This window comes from Bos indicus x Bos taurus, chromosome 7 (genome assembly GCF_003369695.1).
Source record: "Bos indicus x Bos taurus breed Angus x Brahman F1 hybrid chromosome 7, Bos_hybrid_MaternalHap_v2.0, whole genome shotgun sequence".
NCBI classification, from domain to species: domain Eukaryota; kingdom Metazoa; phylum Chordata; class Mammalia; order Artiodactyla; family Bovidae; genus Bos; species Bos indicus x Bos taurus.
The window spans coordinates 12612924-12635419 of NC_040082.1; the positions used below are offsets into that span (position 1 = coordinate 12612924).

Consider the following 22496-nt stretch of genomic DNA (forward strand, 5'->3'; position numbering starts at 1 on the left):
AATTTCTATAGTTTAAAATAAATATAAACAGCAAGTAATAATTCATTAGCAAAAAACATAAAGCAAGAAATGTACATTAAAATGATGTATAAAATAACCACATTTCTTTAAGAATGTATTCCAACATCAAACGGCAAATTTCAACAATGCAAAACCACAATTATTTTTGCACCAACCTAATACTTCAACAGCATTTTGCATTTAGTAGATACTCAGTATACATTTGTTAAATGAATAGCTCTTCCTTTTCATACTGCACTCAGTCCAGTTTTCCTTCTCATTAAGATTCCTATTCAATGACAGTGAGTTATTTTACAAATTGAATTCATAATCCTATCCTAGAATTGCCAAGGAATGTGGTTCTGATGAGATGACAAGTTTTGGCACTTTTTCATCAGGTGATTAGTAATGTTGAAACTTATATAAGGTTTTATCAATGTTATACACATACATATGTGTTTATATAGGTATTTACACCTAAAACATACAAAGCATTCTTTAATTTTTGATCCCACTGATTCAAATAAGGATGATAAACTTCATTTTTGTAATAATTAAGTGAAATGTTTGATAAATAAGGTTACAGAGGTACTGTTTACCTTCTTATGACAATATTCTCAAATATCTTAGGTGCCTCATCATTAGCAAACAATTAAAATAGTAATTTTTAGTAGTTTGTTGTTGGTTAGTTGCTCAATTGTGCCAGGCTCTGTGACCTCCTGGACTGCAGCCTGCTAGGTTCCTCTGTCCATTGGGTTTTCCAGGCAAGAATACTGGAGTGGGTAGCCATTCCCTTCTCCAGGGGATCTTCCTGACTCAGGGATCGAACCCAGGTCTCCTGCATTGCAGGCAGATTTTTTTTTACTGCTGAGCCACCTGGGAAGACACATAATTTGTAGTATTTCTATTCATAAATGAAAGTGTGAGTTACTCAGTCGTGTCTCACTCTTTGCAACTCCATGCACTATAGCCCACCAGGTTCCTCTGTCCATGGAATTCTCCAGGCAACAAACAATACTGGAGTACATTGCCATTCCCGTCTCCAGGGGGTCTTCCAGACCCAGGATGGAACCCTAGTCTCCTGCGTTGCAGGTGGATTCTTTACTGTCTGAGCCACCTTCGCTATTCATAAAAGAACGTTTGTTTAATAGACTATTTAACCTGATGTTGTGAGCATTTCCCTTCAAGCAGGTACTATAACTGAGTGTAAACCATAGAGATTACATACAGAGGGCTTCCCAGGTGATGCTAGTGGTAAAGAACCCACTTGCCAATGCAGGAGATGTAAGAGATGCAGGTTCGATCCCTGGGTCGGGAAGATCCCCTGGAAGATGGCATGGCAACCCACTCCAGGATTCTTGCCTGGAGAATCCCATGGACAGAGGAGCCTGGGGGTGAACAGTCCATAGGATCACAGAGTCGGACACGACTGAAGTGACTTAGCACAAACCATACAGTAACAGTTTAAGATTATTGGGCTCATCTCACTGGCAAGCATGGGCTTTCTGGTCCCAGGGAGCCTGGCTGCTAATCAGCTCCACCTCTCATGGCTTGGTGACCACAGTCTAACAGCTCAACCTCTCTCCTCAGTTTTCTCACGTCTCATAGAGTTTGCAAGGTGCCTGCCATGATCAACAACCTCTAGACCTCTGTGGGACACAGGATAAGTCCAGTTCTAGAACTAGCTCCTCCCCTTTCACATGGTCTCCATCTCAATACTCCTAATAGATGTGTCAGGAAATGGTTACCATCTGCTTGAGGTCTTGCTGATTATAACAATCTTGTCTTACAGCTTGTTCTCAACTCACCCATTTTTTATCTCTTCTAATTCCAGTCCTAGCTCTCCTCTTGAGGGATCATAATGTTGAATTTCAGCTTGTCTTCTCTCCTCCTTCCCTCTCTTCCTTTCTCCCTTCCTTCCACAGATATTCTATTAATATGTGCTGGGCACCATGGTCTTCTCTAGGGACAAAATAGTAAATAGGAAACAAACAAACAAACAAAAAAACACCTCTGTCCTTATGGAGTTTACATCCTAGCAGGGGAAGCACAATTAACACTTAAACACGAAACGCAGTATACTGTAAGACAGGGAAGAAACAAACCACGCGGAGTCTGGGAGCAGAGAATGAGGGAGGGGGGATCATTGTAGATAGGACAGTCATGTGTCCAGAATAAAGCGGGCCACACCACTGATACCCTAGAGCTCCCAAGTGCCAAAACTGCAGAAGGCTGGGTAGCCGCGAAGGAGATCTCTGTGGCCATCCTGTGTTATGCTTGCTTACCTGGCCTAAGTCAGGCCAAAGAGATCCCCCAGGAACATGAGCTCTATGCAGGTGGGTAACTCAGTTGTCCCACCAGGAGTTCCTGTAAAGTAGAGGAACCAGCATGCAGAGTGAGACAGAAGAAAGCTCATTTAGAGTCAGAAGCAGAGATGAGATTTCAACAGCTTTCCAGACTGTTTCCAGCCTTGTGGGCCAGGTGCCATTTCTGCCCCAGATCCATTGTGTGAAAGTTCAGTTGCTCAGTCGTGTGCAACTCTTTGTGACCCCATGGACTGCAGCACGCCAGGCCTCCCTGTCCATCACTAGCTCCCAGAGTTTACTCAAACTCACGTGCATCGAGTCGGTGACGCCCTCCAACCATCTCATCCTGTCATCCCCTTCTCCTCCTGCCTTAAATCTTTCCCAGCATCAGGGTCTTTTCCAATGAGTCAGCTCTTCACATGAGGTGGCCAAAATATTGGAGTTTCAGCTTCAGCATCAGTCCTTCCAATGAACACCCAGGACTGATCTCCTTTAGGATGGACTGGTTGGATCTCCTTGCAGTCCAAGGGACTCTCAAGAGTCTTTTCAAACACCACAGTTCAAAAGCATCAATTCTTTGGTGCTCATCAAGTCTTCTTTCTTTATGGTCTATAAGATGTACTATAACTTAAAACAAGGCCCTCCTTTCTGCTTTTGTGCTTCGTAGTTTGAATTAGCTTTTGTTGATGAAATCAGACTCTTGATTCCATGTTAGTCCTTCCAATGCCTGAGGGATATATAACAAAATGTATAAGCAAATAACAGAAGGATGTAAAGGTTAATTTTATATGCCAATTTGATTGGGCTAAGGCATGCCCAGACATGATTTCTGGGTACGTCTGTGAACGTGCATCTGGAAGAGATTAGTGTTTGGTTCAGGAGACTGAGTAAAGGGACCATCTTCAGCAGTGTGGGCAGGCATCAGCCAACTGGGGGCCTGAAGGGAACAAACGGTGGAGGTAGGCAGATTCTCTCTGCTTGAGCTGGGACAGCCAGCTCCTCCTGCCCTTGAATGCTGGAGCTCTTGGTTCTCAGGCCTCCAGACTCTGGGACTTCTCTGGGACTTACACCAGAGGTCCCTGCCAAGCCTTTGCACTCAGACTGAATACAGTCAGGCTTTCCTGGTTCTCCAGCTTGTGCACAGCAGGTGGTGAGACTTCTCAGCCTCCACAACTGCAGAAGGCAGTTCCTGTAACAAATCTCTTCATGTGTCTGTTTTACTGGCTCTGTTTCTCTGGAGAACTAACTACATGGGGATATCCGATTCCTCCATGCTTTTCTTCAAAAATCCCTCAAGCACTGTGGTATCTCTAGTCTGTGTTTTATTCACTGTCTACGAGTCTTCTCAGTCACCCCTGCTTCACCCTTTGCTTCTTTGGTCGCGTGTTTCATTTCTCTTTCCTGTTTCTATTGCTTTTGCAGTTGTTTCCCACACATTTGTCATTAACTTTTTCTCCAGTGTTGTCTTTTTATTGAATGTCTGCGCGCACTTTCTGGCAATTCCTCTCCTCTTCTTAACATGTGAAAAAAGTCCTCACACCAGTAGGACTGGCTCAAAGTTCGCCAGCCACCACCGTGGCCTCCCCCTTTTGCTCTCTCCATGTTCCTCTACAAGCGATTCTGAGAAGACAGCCATTGTTGTCAACAAGCTGGCTTAGTCTGCACAACTAGAAGAGATGGATGGGTTAGAGTTAAGTTACTGAAGGTCCTGCTGCTCAGCCTTCTACATGCAACTGGACCTAGGACGACACTTCAGAATGTCCTTCTCCAAAGGTGGGTGCTATCTCCGTTGGGACTCCTACTTGCTAAGGTGTATATATATATATATATATATATATATACACACATATACACATACATATATATATAGGACCAGAAATCTCCAGCAGTTATTTTATTGGTGGCAGAGTTCTTCCTGTCCCCAGGTCACTCTTAAGCCCTGAACTTCTGTCCAGGGCAAATGGTTGCTTACAAGTCAGGATTACTCTAGTGACTTCACTTTCACTTTTCACTTTCATCCATTGGAAAGGGAAATGGCAACCCACTCCAGTGTTCTTGCCTTGAGAATCCCAGGGACGGGGGAGCCTGGTGGGTTGCCGTCTATGGGGTCGCACAGAGTTGGACATGACTGAAGCAACTTAGCAGCAGCAGAATCCTTCAAGAATTGGCACTGAGATCTGGGTGGGGGGCAGGGGGTGCAGTGAGGAGGCATCTGGTATGCAAGGCTTTTGCTTTTGGTCTCACCCATTCCCCTAGTGAGAGACTTTATTTTGGGGGCTCCAAAGTCAGTGCAGATGGTGACTGCAGCCATGAAATTAAAAGATGCTTGTTCCTTGGAAGAAAAGCTATGACCAACCTAGACAGCATATTAAAAAGCAGAGACATTACTTTACCAACAAAGGTCCACCTAGTCAAAGCTGTGTTTTTTCCAGTAGTCATGTATGGATGTGATAGTTGGATTATAAAGAAAGCTGAGCGCCGAAGAATTGATGCTTTTGAACTGTGGTGTTGAAGAAGACTCTTGAGAGTCCCTTGGACTGCAAGGAGATCCAACCAGTCCATACTAAAGGAAATTAGTCCTGAATACTCATTGGAAGGACTGATGCTGAAGCTGAAACTCCAATACTTTGGCCACCTGATGCGAAGATCAGGTGGGAAGATCCCCTGGAGAAGCCTGGTGGGCTATAGTCCATGGAGTCGCAAGACAGTCACACACGACTTAGCAGCTAAACAACAAGAATAGTAAACACACAATTCTCCACCTCAGGTACATTTCTGTGTAATGTATGTTGAGGGGTGGGTCTGTACTAGGTGCTGTGCTGAGAACTTGCGATGTGGTAACATATTTACCTCTCACAGTGAATGTCTGAGATATGAATTTCTATTGGGATCTTCATTTTAAAAATGAGGCCGTGGCTTGGGGTGTCTGAGGCTGAACGTCTTGTACAGCGTATAGATTTGTACTCAGAACTGGGTGACTCCAGCATCCGTAATCTTGACCAGCGGGCTATGCTGTCTCCTCTAAGGAAGAGGATATAAAACCCACACCGACACACGAATGAACCCTTAGGACTGGCTCTTGGCCACACATGCAGTCAGTATGCCCTCCATATTCATCCTTCTGGTTTGTGAGCTCCATCAGTTCTGTTACTGCCCTCCCTTCCCAGGCCCGCAGATAAAACTTTCACGTCTTACCCAGCCTCTAAATATCATCCAAATGTCCATCTTGACAGGACACTGAGGATCTTATATTTTGTGCTGCTGCTGCTACTGCTAAGTCGCTTCAGTCGTGTCCGACTTGTGCGACCCCAGAGACGGCAGCCCACCAGGTTCCCCTGTCCCTGGGATTCTCCAGGTCCCAGGTTATTTCACCATTCTCTTCTTCCCAAGAAGGAAGACGAACATTCACACAGTGACTCTGGCCCTGAATCTTACCCTGAGAGCGAGCCCATCGATAGTTCTCCACGGACCTCACCACACTGAGGGCCAACAAAGCATTAATGGGACTGCTACTTGGCAGCTCCAGAGAGGGTCTTGCGAGAAAATGAATTTACTGTCCCTGTCAATCCTCCCCTTCAGTGACTCCTATCTTACTGCTTCCTGTTAGAAGCTCTGGAAGCCCTTTATGCCATCCAATAGCATCCTTTCCCTTGGCAGGGCTACATTATTGATTGAGAGAATCTGGGTTTTTAAAATGTCATTTAAGGTAGGTGCAATTCATACTTGGTTAATTTGTATGTGGTTTGGTCACCACTTCCCTGGTGGCTCAGACGGTAAAGCGTCTGCCTACAATGCAGGAGACCCGGATTCCATCCCTGGGTCAGGAAGATCCCCTGGAGAAGGAAATGGCAACCCACTCCAGTATTCTTGCCTGGAAAATCCCATGGACGGAGGAGCCTGGTAGGCTGCAGTCCATGGGGTTGCAGAGTTGGACACAACTGAGCGATTTCACTTCACTTTTTTGGTCTATATCCACTCTGGTAGCAGAATGTTTCCTCTTTTTTTCATTCTTCTTCTGGAGTTTTCATTATTAAACTAAAAATGGCCCTAGAACTGTCACCCATCAAGAACCTTCAGTTAAAAAACATTGCCTGGTTGCTTTCTTCTGGTTGGAGTTTTTTTTTAAATATAATTTTATTTATTATTTTTGGCTGTGCTGGGTCTTCCCTGCCATCCAGGCTTTCTCTAGTTGCAGAGAGTGGGGCTACTTCTTAGTTGGGGTGCTCAGGCTTCTCATCGCAGTGGCTTCTCTTGCCGTGGAACACGGGCTCTGGGATGCGAGGGCTTCAGTAGTTGCAGCACCGGCTTCCTGGGGTCGAGCTGCAGTTCCCAGGGTCTAGAGAACAAGGCTCAACAGCTGTGGTGCGCCAGCTTAGTTGCTGTGTGGTACGTGGGATCTTCCTGGACCAGGGATCGAACCCATGTCTCCTGCAGTGGATGGCAGATTCTTTACCAGTGAGCCATTAGGGAAGCCCTGGTTGGCGTTTGATGGACCTACTTTAACATTTTAGTTGACAAGGCTGGTCTGTTCAACTGGTTAGAATGTCATTTTAACGAGGCCAGTGGCATATGTAGGATCTGTTAGTGTATCCTCCCGGAGTCTGGATGCCCAGACTCTTTATAAACCCACACAATGCTCGCAAGGAAGAGGGGACACAAAGACAGCCCCTCTCCAAGCACACAGTCCAGACATCACATTTAGGGCACAAGGGATGGTGTGTTCTATTACTGAGTTGATAGTGTTAAGCATCGTGCTTACTAGAGGTACTCGGGGCAAGAAGAACAGTAAATTCAAAAGAAAATACCATCGAAATGAAAACGTGAATGTGACTCATCCAATTCAAAGACACGCTGAAAATGGATGCAGGCAGAAACAATATGGTAGGCTAGGGGGTGAGATAGCAAAGAACTGGGGCCTGCTCCCTGCTTCTTGAATGGCTGGGTTACATTCTCTATGGGGGAGATGTTCCTTGGTTCACGTACAAACAGATCACTGTTTGTGGGAACGGGAAAAACTGAGGAGAAAGTATCTTGGCCCAGAAAGGATGGCAGAAATCCCTGTGCTTTATTCCAGATTACAGGCATTAGGATGCTGCTAAATGCTGTGGCTACCAAAACAGAGAGAGAGAGAGAAACTGAGATAACAGGATTCTTAAAATCTGTTAGTCACCACTTGCTCTTCAAGAGCAAGCTTCTTTTTAAGGCTTTGGACAGCTGCTCAAATTTCCATCCCTGAAAAGCTGGAGGTCTGGATGTGAATACAGTGAAGAATGTTTTTCCTCTTAAGCACAGACTTCACGGTGACATAGATTATTTCTTAGTGTTCGTCAGTACAGACATAAGCACTCAGCGGCTGGAACACTGGCATCTTACTTTGTGTGGGTGGCTCAGTTGGCATCATTTTCCTTTTTTATTTGTTCTGAAAGGCCACACATAAACACCGCATGTAAGGGTTAACTTTCTCTTTTAAGAAATGACTATGTATGTCTCCCCAATCAGAATTCGCTCCATTTAGTATTCTACCCAGTGGCGTGAACAGTGAGTTTCTGTGTCTTCAGTTTGGGTTTAATTCTCTCAAGCTTTTCTACCCTTTGGCATGTTTCTTGAACAAAGACCAAATTGTGATCTTGTGATGTCTCTTTCTAGAACACCCAAGAAGTGAGAATTTTAAAAAGTTTACCAATCCAGAAAATCCTGCCCCAATATCCTCCCCACCAGGACTAATGGAGTTGCTACCATTCAAGCTGCCTTCAAAGAACCAAATGCAGGTTCCATGCTTGCAGGGGACCAAACCAACACTAAAAAAAGACCTTTGGGATGATACCGTGGACTAATCTCACAGATTCTGACTTATTTCCAATTGCCTAGAAATTAAAAAAGGAAAAACTATAGTAGTGATATAGTTCAGAAAATAAGTGAGTTTGTGGACAGGTTGAACGACTCATTGTCAGTAACCATGAAGGATTTTGTACACACACCCCCTCACTCCCTTTCTTCTGCTATTTCTCCACTCTTCCAGCAGGTGGCACTACAGTCACAGAACAAACATTCCACAGAAGGGTATGTAACTTTATTTTTCTACCATAATAATTTAAAGTATTTACACACTGCACACTCACTGTTTTACACAGATACTTATTCATATACCTATGAACCACATCTAAAGTTTTCTTTGTAAAGACTCGACACACTGTGGGGGTTTCCGAGCGTAACAAAGAGAAGGGAAGGACAAAAAAACAGTTTTGAGTCTTCAGACAGCCATGTGGTGCATCTGTGAAAACCAGTGTGTTCCCACAAGATTAAGCTCCCCCAGAAGACGTCCTACCTAACGTGTGAGTATGACCCAAAACGCTTCTGGTTAAGGGGGGGATTTCAAAAACCAACATGTGCAAGGAACATTTTTCTTTTTCCTCCCCAGACATTCTATCAAAGAAACAGAAGAAAATAAACCAGGCCCTTCTCTAGAGAAATACCTGTATTTCTGAAACAGTTATCCATGGGGAAGACTTCAGAGTCATAGAGAGACACTGACTGCAAAGGGAAAACAGCCAAATCCACTGGTACTAAGAGACGTGATGCAACCTTTCCAGGTAAATGATGCAGCAAAAAAAACCCAGTTTCCTCTTCCCAGGTATTTGGAGAGGCAGTTGTTTTGCTTTTGCTGAAAAGGACACAGGTATGTTACATCATGTACACACTAAACCCAGACATCGTAGAAAACCTCTACCGCTTTCCACTTTTAGACTATTTGCACAAAAATAGTGGTTAGAGGTACCCTAAATATTTTTCCTCCTGCATTCTACTCGGTTACATAACAGAAGTACTAGCTAACTACAGCTTCTGACCTGGGCACGTGATTCCATAAGGGAACAAGAGCAGTCACCGTTCAGAGCTGATGGCAGGCAGGCCCCCGTTCGGCTTTGATACAAGGATAACAGGTTTGGGTTCAGCTCTCTGGCGCTGCATCTTTGCCCAGTAAGAGGCAGGATGCCTCTGGGATTTTCCCAGACTGGCCAATATCATTCTCTCGTACATTGGAAGATGGGCTAGAGAGAAGCTTTGCCACCTCTGGTGAGTCGACAGCTCCATGCTGTGACCCACAGATCAGTTCACAAAGAAACAGAACTTTCACGAAGCGACATCCTCTTTGCTACCAGTCTGGTAGTGCCACTCATCAAAAGGAAGAAATTAACCCGGCCAACTAAAACTACGCACAACCTTGACCCAAATCTCTGTGGCCTTTCAAGTTCACCGTCTGTTTGCATTTACGTAAATGACTCAAGTACAAACTCTACCACTAATTCTTAGAACCAGATATTTACATTTTAGGTACAATAGAAGCCTACCTATCCTGGAGTTCATGTTCTCAGCTACTGCTCTTGCCTTTGGGTGGTGGTGGTTTCCTTTTTTCAAGAGGTGCCAACAACGATGGAATGGAAGAAGGAAGGAGTTGCTCGTGTAGCTCGGTGAAATCACTATCAAGTTACACGAGCAACTAATAGTCAACCTATGCATATTAAGAGGGAAAGTGACTACATGGAGAGGCCACGTGGGGAGCCTGGCCAGTGGGAATGACCAACCAGCACCCAGTCAAGCTGCATACAGGGTCAGGCCAAGGAAAAACGTCTGTTGTCAGGACCCCAGTCCATCCCATCACACACACAGACGCAAAGTGGGAGACTGGGGAAGACCACGGTGTGGGAGACAAGGAAGAGGAAATCTTTGTGATGGGGTCTGGGTCTTCACATGAAAGAATCTAATACACCCCAGAGCCTGGGCTCCCGGGCTCCAACACTGAGCCTGGGGAGGGCTTACTGGGTGTGGACATGGTGAGTACAAGTCCAGACAGCCAGAGAGGAGGCGGCTGAGAACGCGGGCTTGTACAAATCACAGAGGGAAGAGCAAGGCACGATCGCTGCACTTACAGGTTTGCACTTTCTTTGTTCAATGTAGAATGGAGTTAAAAGAGGGAAAAGTGACAGTTTGAACAGGGAATGAGGGGTGACAAAAGTCTGAGAGGGCTCTTGCAAGATGCCTGGTATCTCCTTACCCATTGCCATCTGGAGCCCCTCCTGACCTAGAAAAACAGCAGTTCCATACGTTTAACCTACCACGCTCTAAGTGCTCAGACGCATCAATCCTAGTTAATAAGAACTGTGCTAACATTCTCCCCACCCTCTGAAAACAAGTGGCAGCTGTCCAAGAGGGAGAGGGCTTCCCAGAATCAGTGTTTAACAGCCAAAAACACCTGTCGTGGGGTGGGGTGGGGCGGTTAACAATCCTTCCACGTGGAGTGAGGGCAGGAGAAGCGGGCAAGGACCTAGTTCCAAGGAACGAGGCAGTGGCACCAGGAGGGCAGCAGTTGAAAGCTGGGCACACAGCGATGGCCAAGGCTGTAGGCCGTGAGGGCACCGCCAGCAAGAGCTGCAAACAAGGTCGCCGGTCCTCTTCCAAGGGCGCGCCGCATACGGTGTCTGTGCGCGTGTACTATATACGTACTGACCAGGTACACACATAAATATTTAATATATAAAAAATAAAGTGCTTTCTAACAGGTCCCCGGGCAGGGACGTTATAAAACATTTCACAAAACTGCAAAAAAAAAAAAAAAAAAAAGGTAACGGTCCAAGAACACTACATCCAACATTATGTGGAACATAGCCAAACGCGATATGTACAAATCAGGTGGGCATCCCGGGACACACGCATCCTGTCATATACATGGTATATACATATATACTCTTTTTACTCAATATATTATGACAATATATATTTTTTAAAAATTTTGTTATAGACAGGAGAAACGGAACAGAAAAAAAAAAAAAACGAAAAAGATAATCCCCTACAAAAACACAACTAGGATCAAGCATGTGAGTCCCAGACTGACAGACGACAGGGGGCGTCCACGGGGAGCCCCGCGGGCACTGCTCGGGAAAATATGCCAGCGTTCCTTCCTGGGGTGCAGCGCCTCCACGTCCTCCAGGGCGCTGTGCGCGGCGGCCGTGAAGTTGGCGTCGCCGGTGGTGAGCAGGTCAAAGACGCAGGACTGGAAGTAGATGTCCTTCACCGGCATCTGCTCGTGGCACCGTGCGCTGGCCGTCTCCAGCGTGTAGCCGGGCCAGGCCGGGGCCGCGGGGCTGCGGGGCAGGCCGGGCCCCAGGATGGCGGACACCTGGCCCTGCCCGTCGTCGATGCGCTCGCCCAGGGGGCAGCCGGTCACGCACAGCTGCAGGTCCTGGCTCTCCTCGTAGGCCATGGCCAGCGCCTCGGGCATGCGGATGGCCAGCGTCAGGTAGCGGCCCAGCTGCCGCACGAACACCGTGGTCCCCATGTAGCGTGCGTGCATCTCCACTGAGCGGCCGCTCTCTCGCTCCACGATCCGCAAGCTCTTGGGGTCGCCGTCCCCGCCACTGGTGCTGCCGTCCACGAAGGCGGCCGGCAGGTCATCAGTCACGGCTTGGTACACTTTCTGATCCGTACACTCCCGGTGCGCTTTGAAGATGATGGTGATCTGTGGGGGAAGGAAGGCGGACAAAGTTTTAACACAGATGGGAGAGATATGGGCGACAGCATCCTTGGGCCATGAGAGCTGCCCTCCAGTTCTGGAGGCTGAACCAGCTAGAGACAGAATCTCCCAACTCAGACTGTATCTGCTTCTGCCTTGCATGTGAATGGTGTCACTGTTAGGGACAATTTTGAAGACCCTGTGCATTCATTCACTGGAAGGATGGATGCTGAAGCTGAAACTCTAATACTTTGGCCATCTGATGAGAAGAGCTGACTCATCGGAAAAGACCCTGATGCTGGGAAAGATTGAGGGCAGGAGGAGAAGGGGACGACAGAGGATGAGATGGTTGGATGGCATCACCAACTCAATGGACCTGAGTTTGAGTAAACCCTGGGAGTTGGTGATGGACAGGGAGGCCTGGCGTGCTGCAGTCTATGGGGTCGCAAGAGTCAGACAGGACTGAGCCACTGAATTGAACTGATGTATTTTTTCTTGATGTGGACTTTTTTTTTTAAACTTTTTATTTTATATTAGAGAGCAGCTGATTAATAATGTTGCGATAGTTTCCGGTGGACAGCAAGACTCAACCATACATATACGTGTATTCATTCTGATGTGGACCATTTTTTAAAAGTCTTTATTGAATTTGTTATGATATTGTTTCAGTCTTGTGTTTTTGTTTTTTTGTTTTTTTTTTGGCCATGAGGCAGGTGGGATCTTAGCCCTCTCACCAGGGATCGAACCTGCACTCCTCTACACGGGAAGGTGAAGAAGTCTTAACCACTAGACAGCCAGGGGAGTCCCAAAGACCTACGTATTTAGAATGAAAAACTGACACAGATCCAGAGTGTGTGTATCAGCAAAAGAATTTCATTTTCCTAAGACAGAAAAATGTTGTTGTTGGGCTATAGGCAAGTTTTATTGATCATGTGTATCCTGTCTCCTTCCAAAGACAGATGAGTTGTGGTAGATAGCTCTGAGAAAAAAAGAAAGAAGATTCCTTTCTGAGTTATGCAGACGCTCTAAGTGGCTTCATTAATAATAAACCTACCAGAACTGTGATTTCTAAAAAGTTTCTCCCTTGGACTCTAAAACAATATCCTATGACTCATCACTACCAACTGAGCTATACACACACACTCAGGGAAGAGACAGAAAGCTGAAGAGGGGGCCAGCCCAGCAACAGCGATCAACCACGTGCCTCAGGAAAGATTCTCTAAGTCTCTTAATCAAACGTTTCACATGACTGGCTAATCTTTGGGACCGCAAAAGCACTTGGCAAGTGCACTCCCAAGCACTGGCAGGGAATAAATACCCTAAACCTAGTTACAGCAAATGTTTTCCCCAAAGAGCATGCTGGCCCTTCAGCTTCTCAGAAATCTGTTCCCCAGTCAACTCTCAACTCTCCAAATTAAGCAGAAAATTCATGGAGGAAAAAAAAAATCTACTGATAATATAAAAAGTTCCCTTTAGTGAACTTACTTTCTTTCCTTAATTAGAACAGTACTTAGAAAAAAAAAACAACAACAACTCTGAGCACCTTCACCTCTAACATCCTCGACATCTCTGCTACAGGGGATAGAAAGATGCTAAGACAGATACGGGCTTCTGGATCACACAAGGTGGGAAAATGGTCCCCAAGCGGTGGGGCGGGGGGCGGGGGTGGGAGTGGGGGGGTGGGGAACGACAACATTTTGAGATTTGAGTTATTGTCTGTAAGTGAGGTAATGGCTTATTATGCTTTCTTCTTGAAAAAAAGAAAAAAGTATCAGGTGACTTCAGTCAAGGAGGAAGGGAGACAGGCCAAACACACTACAAATTACTCTGGATGGAGGCAAACGGCCACCTCCTGCAAGGGGACTAATCAAAACAATAGACCCTTGTTAAAAAGGCCACGAGGGCCTCCCTCCCCACCCTTCTCCCTACAAGCCCTCCCAGCCACCCTCAGGTTTATGTCTGAAGGCTTTCCCCCTGGCTCAGCCAGCATTTGCTCATGCTATTTAATTCCACATGTTCCCACTGGTGTTACTTGACTGGAATTTTCCAGCCATTTCATTTCACTTCAGCCAGTTGTAAAGCCAGATCCGAACCAGCTGTGGCTGCAGCAACTGGTTAAATTCATATCCGTTGTTTGCAGCTGCAACCAAAAGCCAGACAATGCACTGTGAGAATGCCTGGTGTTCTCCCTGCCTAATTACTCTGAGCCACAATTTAATTTCATGACCAGCCTTCTCACATTTCAACACCTTCCTAACAACCTGAAGGAGGTGTACCAGAGATGATTTCAGGAAATTTGCTGTGCATCCAACCATACGACCTTCCAGAGCGAGTGGGATTTTTCGAGCTAGATATCTAATGGGACTATAAAATAGATTTATTTGGTGACTCTAAAGACAGTTTGACAAGTGCTTTTTAGAGGCAAGCTGGGATCTCTTGGAGGTGAAAAGATTAATTCAAGTAAATTCTGCACCTGACTGGACTGCAAGTTAATACAGATGGCTACAGTAAGAGTAACAGACTTCGCATACAGCCGCTGTCCTCATTTTCAACCAGAGCATCCACGCTCAGAGTAACTGAATTCTTCTACAACAGCTAAGCCATTTGTCCTTCCAACCTAACAAACCTCAAATTTAAACCAACTTGGCCTTATTTGTAACAATTTAGGACTTTTCAGTTCGCCTTAGGAAAAACACAGAGGAATTAGTTTTGTTGGGACAACACAGCAGAGAGATCCAATTCCAAACAAGTTTCCAACAAAGGCAAGCAAGGGTCAATATTAACATGAATGGAATAGTTCCCTGTCTCACCAAGTCTCCGCTGTTTTCATTAAAAACACCAATTCCAACTCAGGAGTCATTTCAAATGCCTCTCACCTTACTGTCCGCTGCTCTACCTGTGACACCAACAGGTAACTCCCACACCTCTGGAAGATAGGTGAAACTTAAAGCTTAACCTCTGTGTTACTGTCTACACTCACAAAATATTCCAGTTTACCTAATGCATTTTTGTCTATCTGTCGAATTTCCTAGAAGTGACTTTCTCTACAAGACAAGGAAGTTGATGTTTCTCTAGTTGTTTCTCTTTTAGGTGAGATAATTTGCTCTCAGAGTCTATGTATAGAATCAGCCCTTGAATCAAGATGTTGAGGGTAATGAATGAGAGGTTTCCTGAGTGGTCCTCTGTAGTTTAAGTAGATATTGAAGAGGTACCTAGAGATATAAGCAATGGAAATGTAGAAAACACTAGGAAACAGTCCCTGACAAGTTGTATAAGGTATTTTCATCCCTTATACAATTGCAACCTGAGGTCTTAAAAAGCAAGCACTTAACCAGAAAGGGCCAGAAATTCATTTTCCAATTCTATCCTCCTTTTCAGAAAAATTAAATAAAATTTATTCACTCTCAGTAATTCTTCCTTTAAAAAACTCAAATGTTAATGGAAATGTTTGGAAATTCCACACGTTTTCTATTCCCAGCTAGCAGCTATCAGAGGGTCACAATAGGACATTCAAAATTGTATTCTAAAGCTTTTAAACAGATAATTTAAAAACAGCTATGCTCTTTACTTTTCCCCCCTCTACGAACTGATCCATATGCTGTAATAACTCAATTTGGCACATCTGTTCTATGCCACACCATTTATTATTGATGGATGGCATTTCTGTGCATTTAAAACATCAATGCCTTTTGTTAAACCTTCCCCGCCCAGCTCCTCCCAACCTCCACCTCAGACAACACTACTCCAGTCTCCTCATTCATTTTTAATGTTTCACTCCCTGAGATCTTTACCACCTACAGGGTCTCTTAGGAGAAGCAAGACAGCAGCTACAAATCAACCTTTCCACATGAGAAAGGCAAAAAGGATTTAGGGTTTGCTGTGAAATGCCAACACTGAGAGGCACCTGCCTCTCCTTTCCATCAGGAAAAAAAATAAAAATAAAAATGAACTAAATGAAAGAGAGGTCACCCACAGAACCAGGCACTGCCTTGCCAATGCACAGAGCTTCTCCAAGCTCAACAGCCTTGCACAGTGCTGTGAGGAGGTTTTCAAACAGCAGAATTCCCCACAGGCTGTGCCCTGAACTATTTATGCTTATCATTCTTTGGAAGAAATGTTTATCGGGGTTTAAATCAGACCACTTGGCACTGCATGTGTGGGACCTTACTGGAATTCTCTTAATACCAGAACTGGGACTTTTATAGACAAGGGGCTCCAGCTCTCGGGTTAAGATGGGCCAGCAAATCAAACTGAAAATCACAGGAAATCAGCCTGGAACACAGGGAAACCCAATGTTGACAGGTATCCAGTTAAAATTCTGCTTGCGTTAAGAAAGCTAAGATTAATTTTATTTCATGTAATTAGGTGATGTGTCTACTTCCTCAGATCCTCTGGGTGCAATTATAGGTTGAAAAAACAGATGACTGTGGGAGAAATCAGAGAACGCTGTGCCCATGGCCTTTGCTCTCACCAGGTCAGCGGCATACAGCCTCTGCTTAGTCCTCAGAGCTGAACACAAAGATCATTCCTACGAGCGCGTGTGTTTCAAAGAAATAAACACACATGCTCTATCACCAGCTCTAAAACACATCATCTTAACTCGAGTGGGCCAATGTTTCTCAATGTTGAGAAGTCCGAGACTAGGAAGCTCCGAAGCACTAAGGAAGGATCTCGGTTAGGCTGAGGAGAACTCTGGCTTTCACTCCTTTTTATGAGGTAGGAAATAAAAGCATATCCGTCTAGAATAACTTTCTGGAGAGTACATGGACCATACTTAAGGAGGTCAGTAATTGATGTCATTGATCATTTTCCTGAAAAACTAAAAAAAAAAAAAAAGAAACAAAAAAAATCTGCCAGGAAGGCATGAACTCAATGAAACAAGTGTAACTTTACCATTGCAACTCAGCCTAGCATCAGCTATCTACCTACAGGAAGTCTGAATTCAACATCTACAAAAGCACAGTTTAAGTCACTTCACTGGGCCAGGACAAGATAGCTAACAGGAAGAAAGTGGTACATGAGTTTCAGAGGAGGGTGGCAGAAGAAATTTCCCTCTAGATTCCTTTTCAGGCTTGAATGAGACTACAAAAGTCTACAGCCTCCTAAAGATACCCAAATAGGTTTCTCTGTCCTCTCGAGTTTCTTTCCACCGAGCTCTGCGGTAGCAGCACTCACAGGATTCCAGAGACACAGAATGGATCAGACTTATTTATTCTTAGGGTTGCCCTAGGTAATACATGCAGGAACAAGGGCTGCCTTGGCTGCTGGAGGGGATCTTGGCAGCAGCTGGAGAAAGAAGAAACCAAACCAGAGGAGAAGGACACCCACAGTTGAGGCTGCTAGGGTGGTCCAGGGGGGAGCATTAAGCTCCGTGGCTGGAAACAGCATGCAAGAGAGAGAGAAACAGAGAGAGAGGGAGAAGGGGGGAGAGAGAGAGAGAAGCAGGCCCAGGATGATACATAAAAGCGACAGACAAAAAAAAAAAGTTGACATCCAAAGAGTGATTTTTGTACATTTAAAACAAGGAAGGCTGGAAGCATAAATAGGCTCAGAGGGAAATGGGCCAGCTTCCTTGTACAGGCCAGAGGCACAAGGTGCAGAGTTTACAGGGAGGAGGGGAGGCCTGGGGTGCCTTGGCCTTCCCGGCACCCGGAGAACTCCAGGGGGACCTTCTTGCTTGTTCCGCTCCGTCTCTGCACTGTGAGGAGGCCCTCGCTAGACTTCTAGATGGGAAGTCAGGCGCGTGGGGACAGTATTTCAGGCCGAGGCTGCCGCTACGCTTTGGAAAAGTGAAAGTGAAGTTGCTCAGTCATGTCCGACTCTTTGTGACCCCATGGACTGGAGTCTACCAGGCTCCTCTGTCCATGGAATTTTCCAGGCAAGAATACCGGAGTGGGTTGACATTTCCTTCTTTAGGGGATATTCCTGACCCAGGGATCGAACCCAGGTCTCCCACATCGCAGGCAGACGCTTTACCCTCTGAGCCACCAGGGAAGCTGCTGCGCTTTGGACCAGAGGCTAAAATTACTGCAGTCACTCAGGGGTAGGAATCTGTCCCGGCAGGTCTGGCTTTCTGGGATCTCCCTCCTAATTGGGTGGAGGTGGGGGGAGGCACACAGATCCCCAGGCTCTCGCAGCACCCCGGGTGAACACTCTGGGCTGAGGTTCAGCACAGCTGTTTCCCAAACCGACCGGGATTATCAGGAAATCACAGCCCCTTTGATCGGTTTTCAGTTGGGGGAGGTAATTTAAAAAGCAAAAGGGCTTAAAGGTCTCAATGCACTCACATTCTGTCACTTCTAGGGTCAGTTTCAGGTTCCCAGGGCTATTAACAAAAAAAAAAAAAGCAAAGCCCAGTCAGGAACAAGGTGGTTAGAGGTGGTGACCATATATTCCAAGAAGCCAGTTAACTGGAAAGTTCCAAAACAATATCCTTCTGTCTTCATTTTCCTGAGGCAGGGAGCGGGGAAGGCATGGACCCCACATAAACACACACGTGTGCTTGTGTGTGTACTCACACCTTTAAAAAGGAAAGAGCAAACACTGACACCCTTTTCAGGGGCACATGCAGAGCAGATGAGAAGTTGGTCTTTAAATGCTGTCACATTAAGCCTATCCAGTGTACACAGTCAGCTCCAGCACTGAGACAACCCCACCAGCAGGAGCTAAGGTTCTCTGGGCTCCGACTCCTAAAAGAACCAGCTCACTTGGACATACTGAGCTCCCCTCTGCACAGACCCAATTTCATCTGAAGTTCTTTCTAGACCCAACAGCAATGGGTTTTCACTGCAAGGCTCCCCCGTTAAATTCTGCATCTTAGATGTGTGCGGCTATTCTTGTTATACTTAGGACAAGCTGAGCAGCTTAAGAAGTCCTGAAGTTACCGCACCCAGGAGAACACAAAATCCAAACCAGTGGAAGAGCAAGTTCTACTTGCAGTCAAAACAAATAAAGACGAAACGGGTAAGGTAGCAGCTTCATTGTTCGACACTGTAGGTATGACTCTTTTTACACGCCACATTCCGCAGGGGCAGAAACTGTTTGGTTAGCATTAATTGAAGCCAACAACCAAAAAAAAAAAAAACACCAACCATCCAATGTTTCCTGCTTGCCCCTTCCTCTCAAAATGTTGACTCAAAGAAAATTTAACAGGGCAGAGAGAGACATTTGGAAATGTGACAGAAAAACAAGTTCTAACGCTCAGCTGTGTATCAGACTTGGCTGGGCGCCTCTGGTTCAAACTATGGAGGACGGTGGGTTTGTTTTAAAGTAGCAAAGGCCCAGAGCACTCGGAGGGAATTCTGGCTGGCTCAGGCAGGCGCTGGGTTACTGTCACTTACACAGGGGGGATTCGGAAGGTCCTTTTCACCCTTCCAAACCACGTCTGGGACGGAGACACTGGCACACGCAGAGATTCGAAATGTAAAACTGACAAGGTATACAGAGACAAATTTTATACATTTTTAGACAGTTTTCACTGACCACCTTATGTATTTCTTCCTTCCAGGGAACAGAGAGAAGACAGAGGCCTACCTACCCAGAGTACATGCAATCTGTACGGACAAAATGAAGGCAGATCTTGTTCAAGTATGGCCTAAAGAATAAGCCAGGTAGGCCTGTTTTCATCCCACAAAATGATCATTCACATTAAGGGTACATTATGAAGCTAAGAATGTCGCCCCCTTTTCTTCTGCTTCCTTTGCCCAAATATAATCACCCCCAGGCAGTCTGCTGAAAACTATATGAAGCGAAGGTGAAAGTTTCTGGGCCTAAGACCTTACAATCCAGTACAAACCAGAGCTATGCAGGAAGCAGAAAAGGGCCAACAGGAATACCACCACCTGGAACAACTGTAGCTGGTGTCTGTTCTTCTAGAAACTCTTCTTTTAATATTGTCTCTACAATAAAGAAATTCAGGGAGGATAAGGATTATCCAAGACATGCTTTTATGAGTCTTAAAGATGAGACAGAACCCTGAAAAATCAACTTAACTAAGAACTGGTGATTCTGATGCTCAACTACCCTAGCAAGCTTTTGGGTATTAAAAAGCAACTACCTTTCAACAACAGCAACCAGGATTCCAGACCCTGCTAGGGTATTTCAGAGGAGTGAGGAAATGTGGGTGTAGGTGAGGGACCACCTTGACGGTGGGATGTGAAAAGGGAGACGGTACCAAGTCCTGGGAGCGAGAACACTGACCAGCGACAGTGGCCGGTGGGCAGGGTTATGTCCAAGGTACAGCCGCCCATCTCTCAGGCCCAGCCTCCTGGTCCTGACCCCCGGAGGCAACTTGCAGCACTTGGAACCAGCCTATAGCATGGGCCCCCAGTGTTCTGAAAAGAAACCCTAAAAACGGCTTTCCCCTACCCCCCGACACAAACCCCACAATTCTCCATGACATGAAGGCAGCAAAGTTTAGTTATGAGCTTAGACTAAGGCAGAGACTACATTCACCTCGGCATCTCCCAGACACGATAGGCCCGTCAATGCTTGAGGTTTCCAATGCAACACTAAACAGTACATTTTATCCGACAAATGAACACAGTATACTGCGCAGGGAGCTATACAACTGCAAACTTCTTTCCCATCTGTTCTACAATATATCTCAACAATATAGCTCAATAGATCTTGCAACTTTTTGTAATTTTTAAGACATTTCTGCAAAACAAGGAGGACCAGGATGAGATGCAAAACTTAAAGATGGCAAGAGTTATCTGTATTAACAGATAATCATAACAAAGAACAATCTCAGATTTTAAGGGTTAGTTACAATGAATCTGCAAGGCAACTTGTGTGCTCCCGGAAGGAATCTATATTCTCAAAGAATAGTGTATTGCCTCTGTAACAGTGTTGCATGCAAGGACAGTGTCCCTGTATTCAAAACCTAATTCTGTACACAAGAGGATGAGGCATCTTCCTTAGTGGACAAAAATAAGAATGATCACCACTGTGCAGCTCACAGAGTCTCCATAAAGATACTAAAAACATAACTGGTTACAAAAACTTAGCTACAAAAAAAATCCACTAGGCTTAGGGTCAAAAGAGGACAGATTCCCAAAGCCTGATCCAGAGATATGCCTAAAAAAAAAAAAAAAAGATCCTTGGAAGGCTTTGCAACAGAGGCACATCTGGCTCTGACTTTATAACCAACAGAGAATGACCCAGAACATTGGTTTACATGCCCACATTCTCCTGCTGAACAACAGGGCATGCTAAGGGGCATCAAAAGCAGGAGAGGACCCAACTCGTGCTCCAGGACCCTACAAGAGAAGGACATTTTATCACCAGGGAACACTGTGGGCAGCCAGCGAGAATGGAGCCCAGGAACTCAAGACTTCTTGTATCTCCAGTATCATCAGCCAGTGCTGATTTCCAGGAAAATCTCTCAGCAAGTAGCCACAGCTCCAGAAGTACAGATATTTATGGACTTTGAAAGACAGGCTCTCTTCTCATGCTTTGGATAGGCACAGAGCCCTGCTGCCCATGGGTTACCACAGCGGGTGGCCTGGGGCAGCGGCAAGGACGTACGAAGCACCTGAGTGTCCACTCGCCTGGCTTGGTTAAGCACAAGGAACACACCTCCTCCCCAAAACCAAACTGCCTGAAGGTAAACCACCTTCTCTCATTAACGGATGCAGTATAGAAGGGTCTGAAGATCTATAAAGGACTGGCTGTCATCTCAATATCCCCTCCTACTTGCAATGTTGTTTCCTTGACTTTGAAGAATAGGATAAGCAAGCTAGAATGTTGAAGAAAGGATATGATTACATTGAAAGGAAAGGTTTGAAAGACAAAGCAAAAGTACACAAGTTATTTGTATAAAATAATTGTTAAAAGTACTGCCACTGTTTGGTGGTTTAGTTGCTTAGTCATGTCCGACTCTTGCGACCCCATGGACTGTAGCTCGTCAGGCTCCTCTGTCCATGGGATTCTCTAGGCAAGAACACTGGAATAGGTTGCCATTTCCTTCTCCAGGGGATCTTCCCGACCCAGGGATCAAACCCTGGTCTCTTGCATTGCAGGCAGATTCTCTACCAACTGAGCTACAAGGAAAGACCCTTGTTTAGATGTGTAATAAATGCATCCTTGAAATTTTAGGGAAACCATTTTAAATGCACCTGAGAGATTGGAGATTTTCATACATGCTACTAGGACTCCATTTGGGAAGGGCAAAATCTTTTTATGAAATAATTCACACCAAAATTGCCTTCTGCAATCATGGCATATGCAATTCCTTCTTAGATCCACATAAACAGGGATACATAGTTACACAACATGAAGCTGAGACTGAGGGGTGGGCAAAGAGAACGTGGAAGACAAGGTACGCTGCCCAGCACCCTCCACGGATGATCTGCTTGTTTATCTGTGTGAGGATCAGGAGAGAAGACAGCACTGTATCCCCCTGGAGCCCCAAACACATAAACAGTGCTCCTTCCCACAGAACCAACCCTGCCCGTTCTCAGCCCATCCCCTCTCTCATATCTTTTCTGCAGAGCATTTGCAGGTCTGAAGCTGCCCGCCTCTTGTAGACAAAGATGGGGAAGGTGGCCCAGAGTGGACAAGCATCTTAGCAGAGATGTGTGCAGGTGTGCCAAGGAGCCCTGGCAGCCCCCGCGGTGGGGAGGGGGGGAAAAACAGCCCTGGTGTCCCCTTTAGGAACGCATCGAGCTAGCCAGGTGGCCAAG

At 45.6% G+C, this 22496-nt stretch overlaps 1 protein-coding gene across 1 annotated transcript in view; it reads right to left on the minus strand.

Moving 5' to 3' along the window:
* Positions 1-8354: 8354 nt before the first annotated feature.
* RGMB (repulsive guidance molecule BMP co-receptor b) overlaps positions 8355-22496 on the minus strand; it is a 29009-nt gene continuing 14867 nt past the window's right edge. Inside the window, exon 6 of the mRNA XM_027545537.1 lies at positions 8355-11817. Within this exon, the coding sequence (XP_027401338.1) occupies positions 11149-11817 (669 nt within the window). The 3' untranslated portion in view covers positions 8355-11148. The remainder of the gene's footprint in view (positions 11818-22496) is intronic.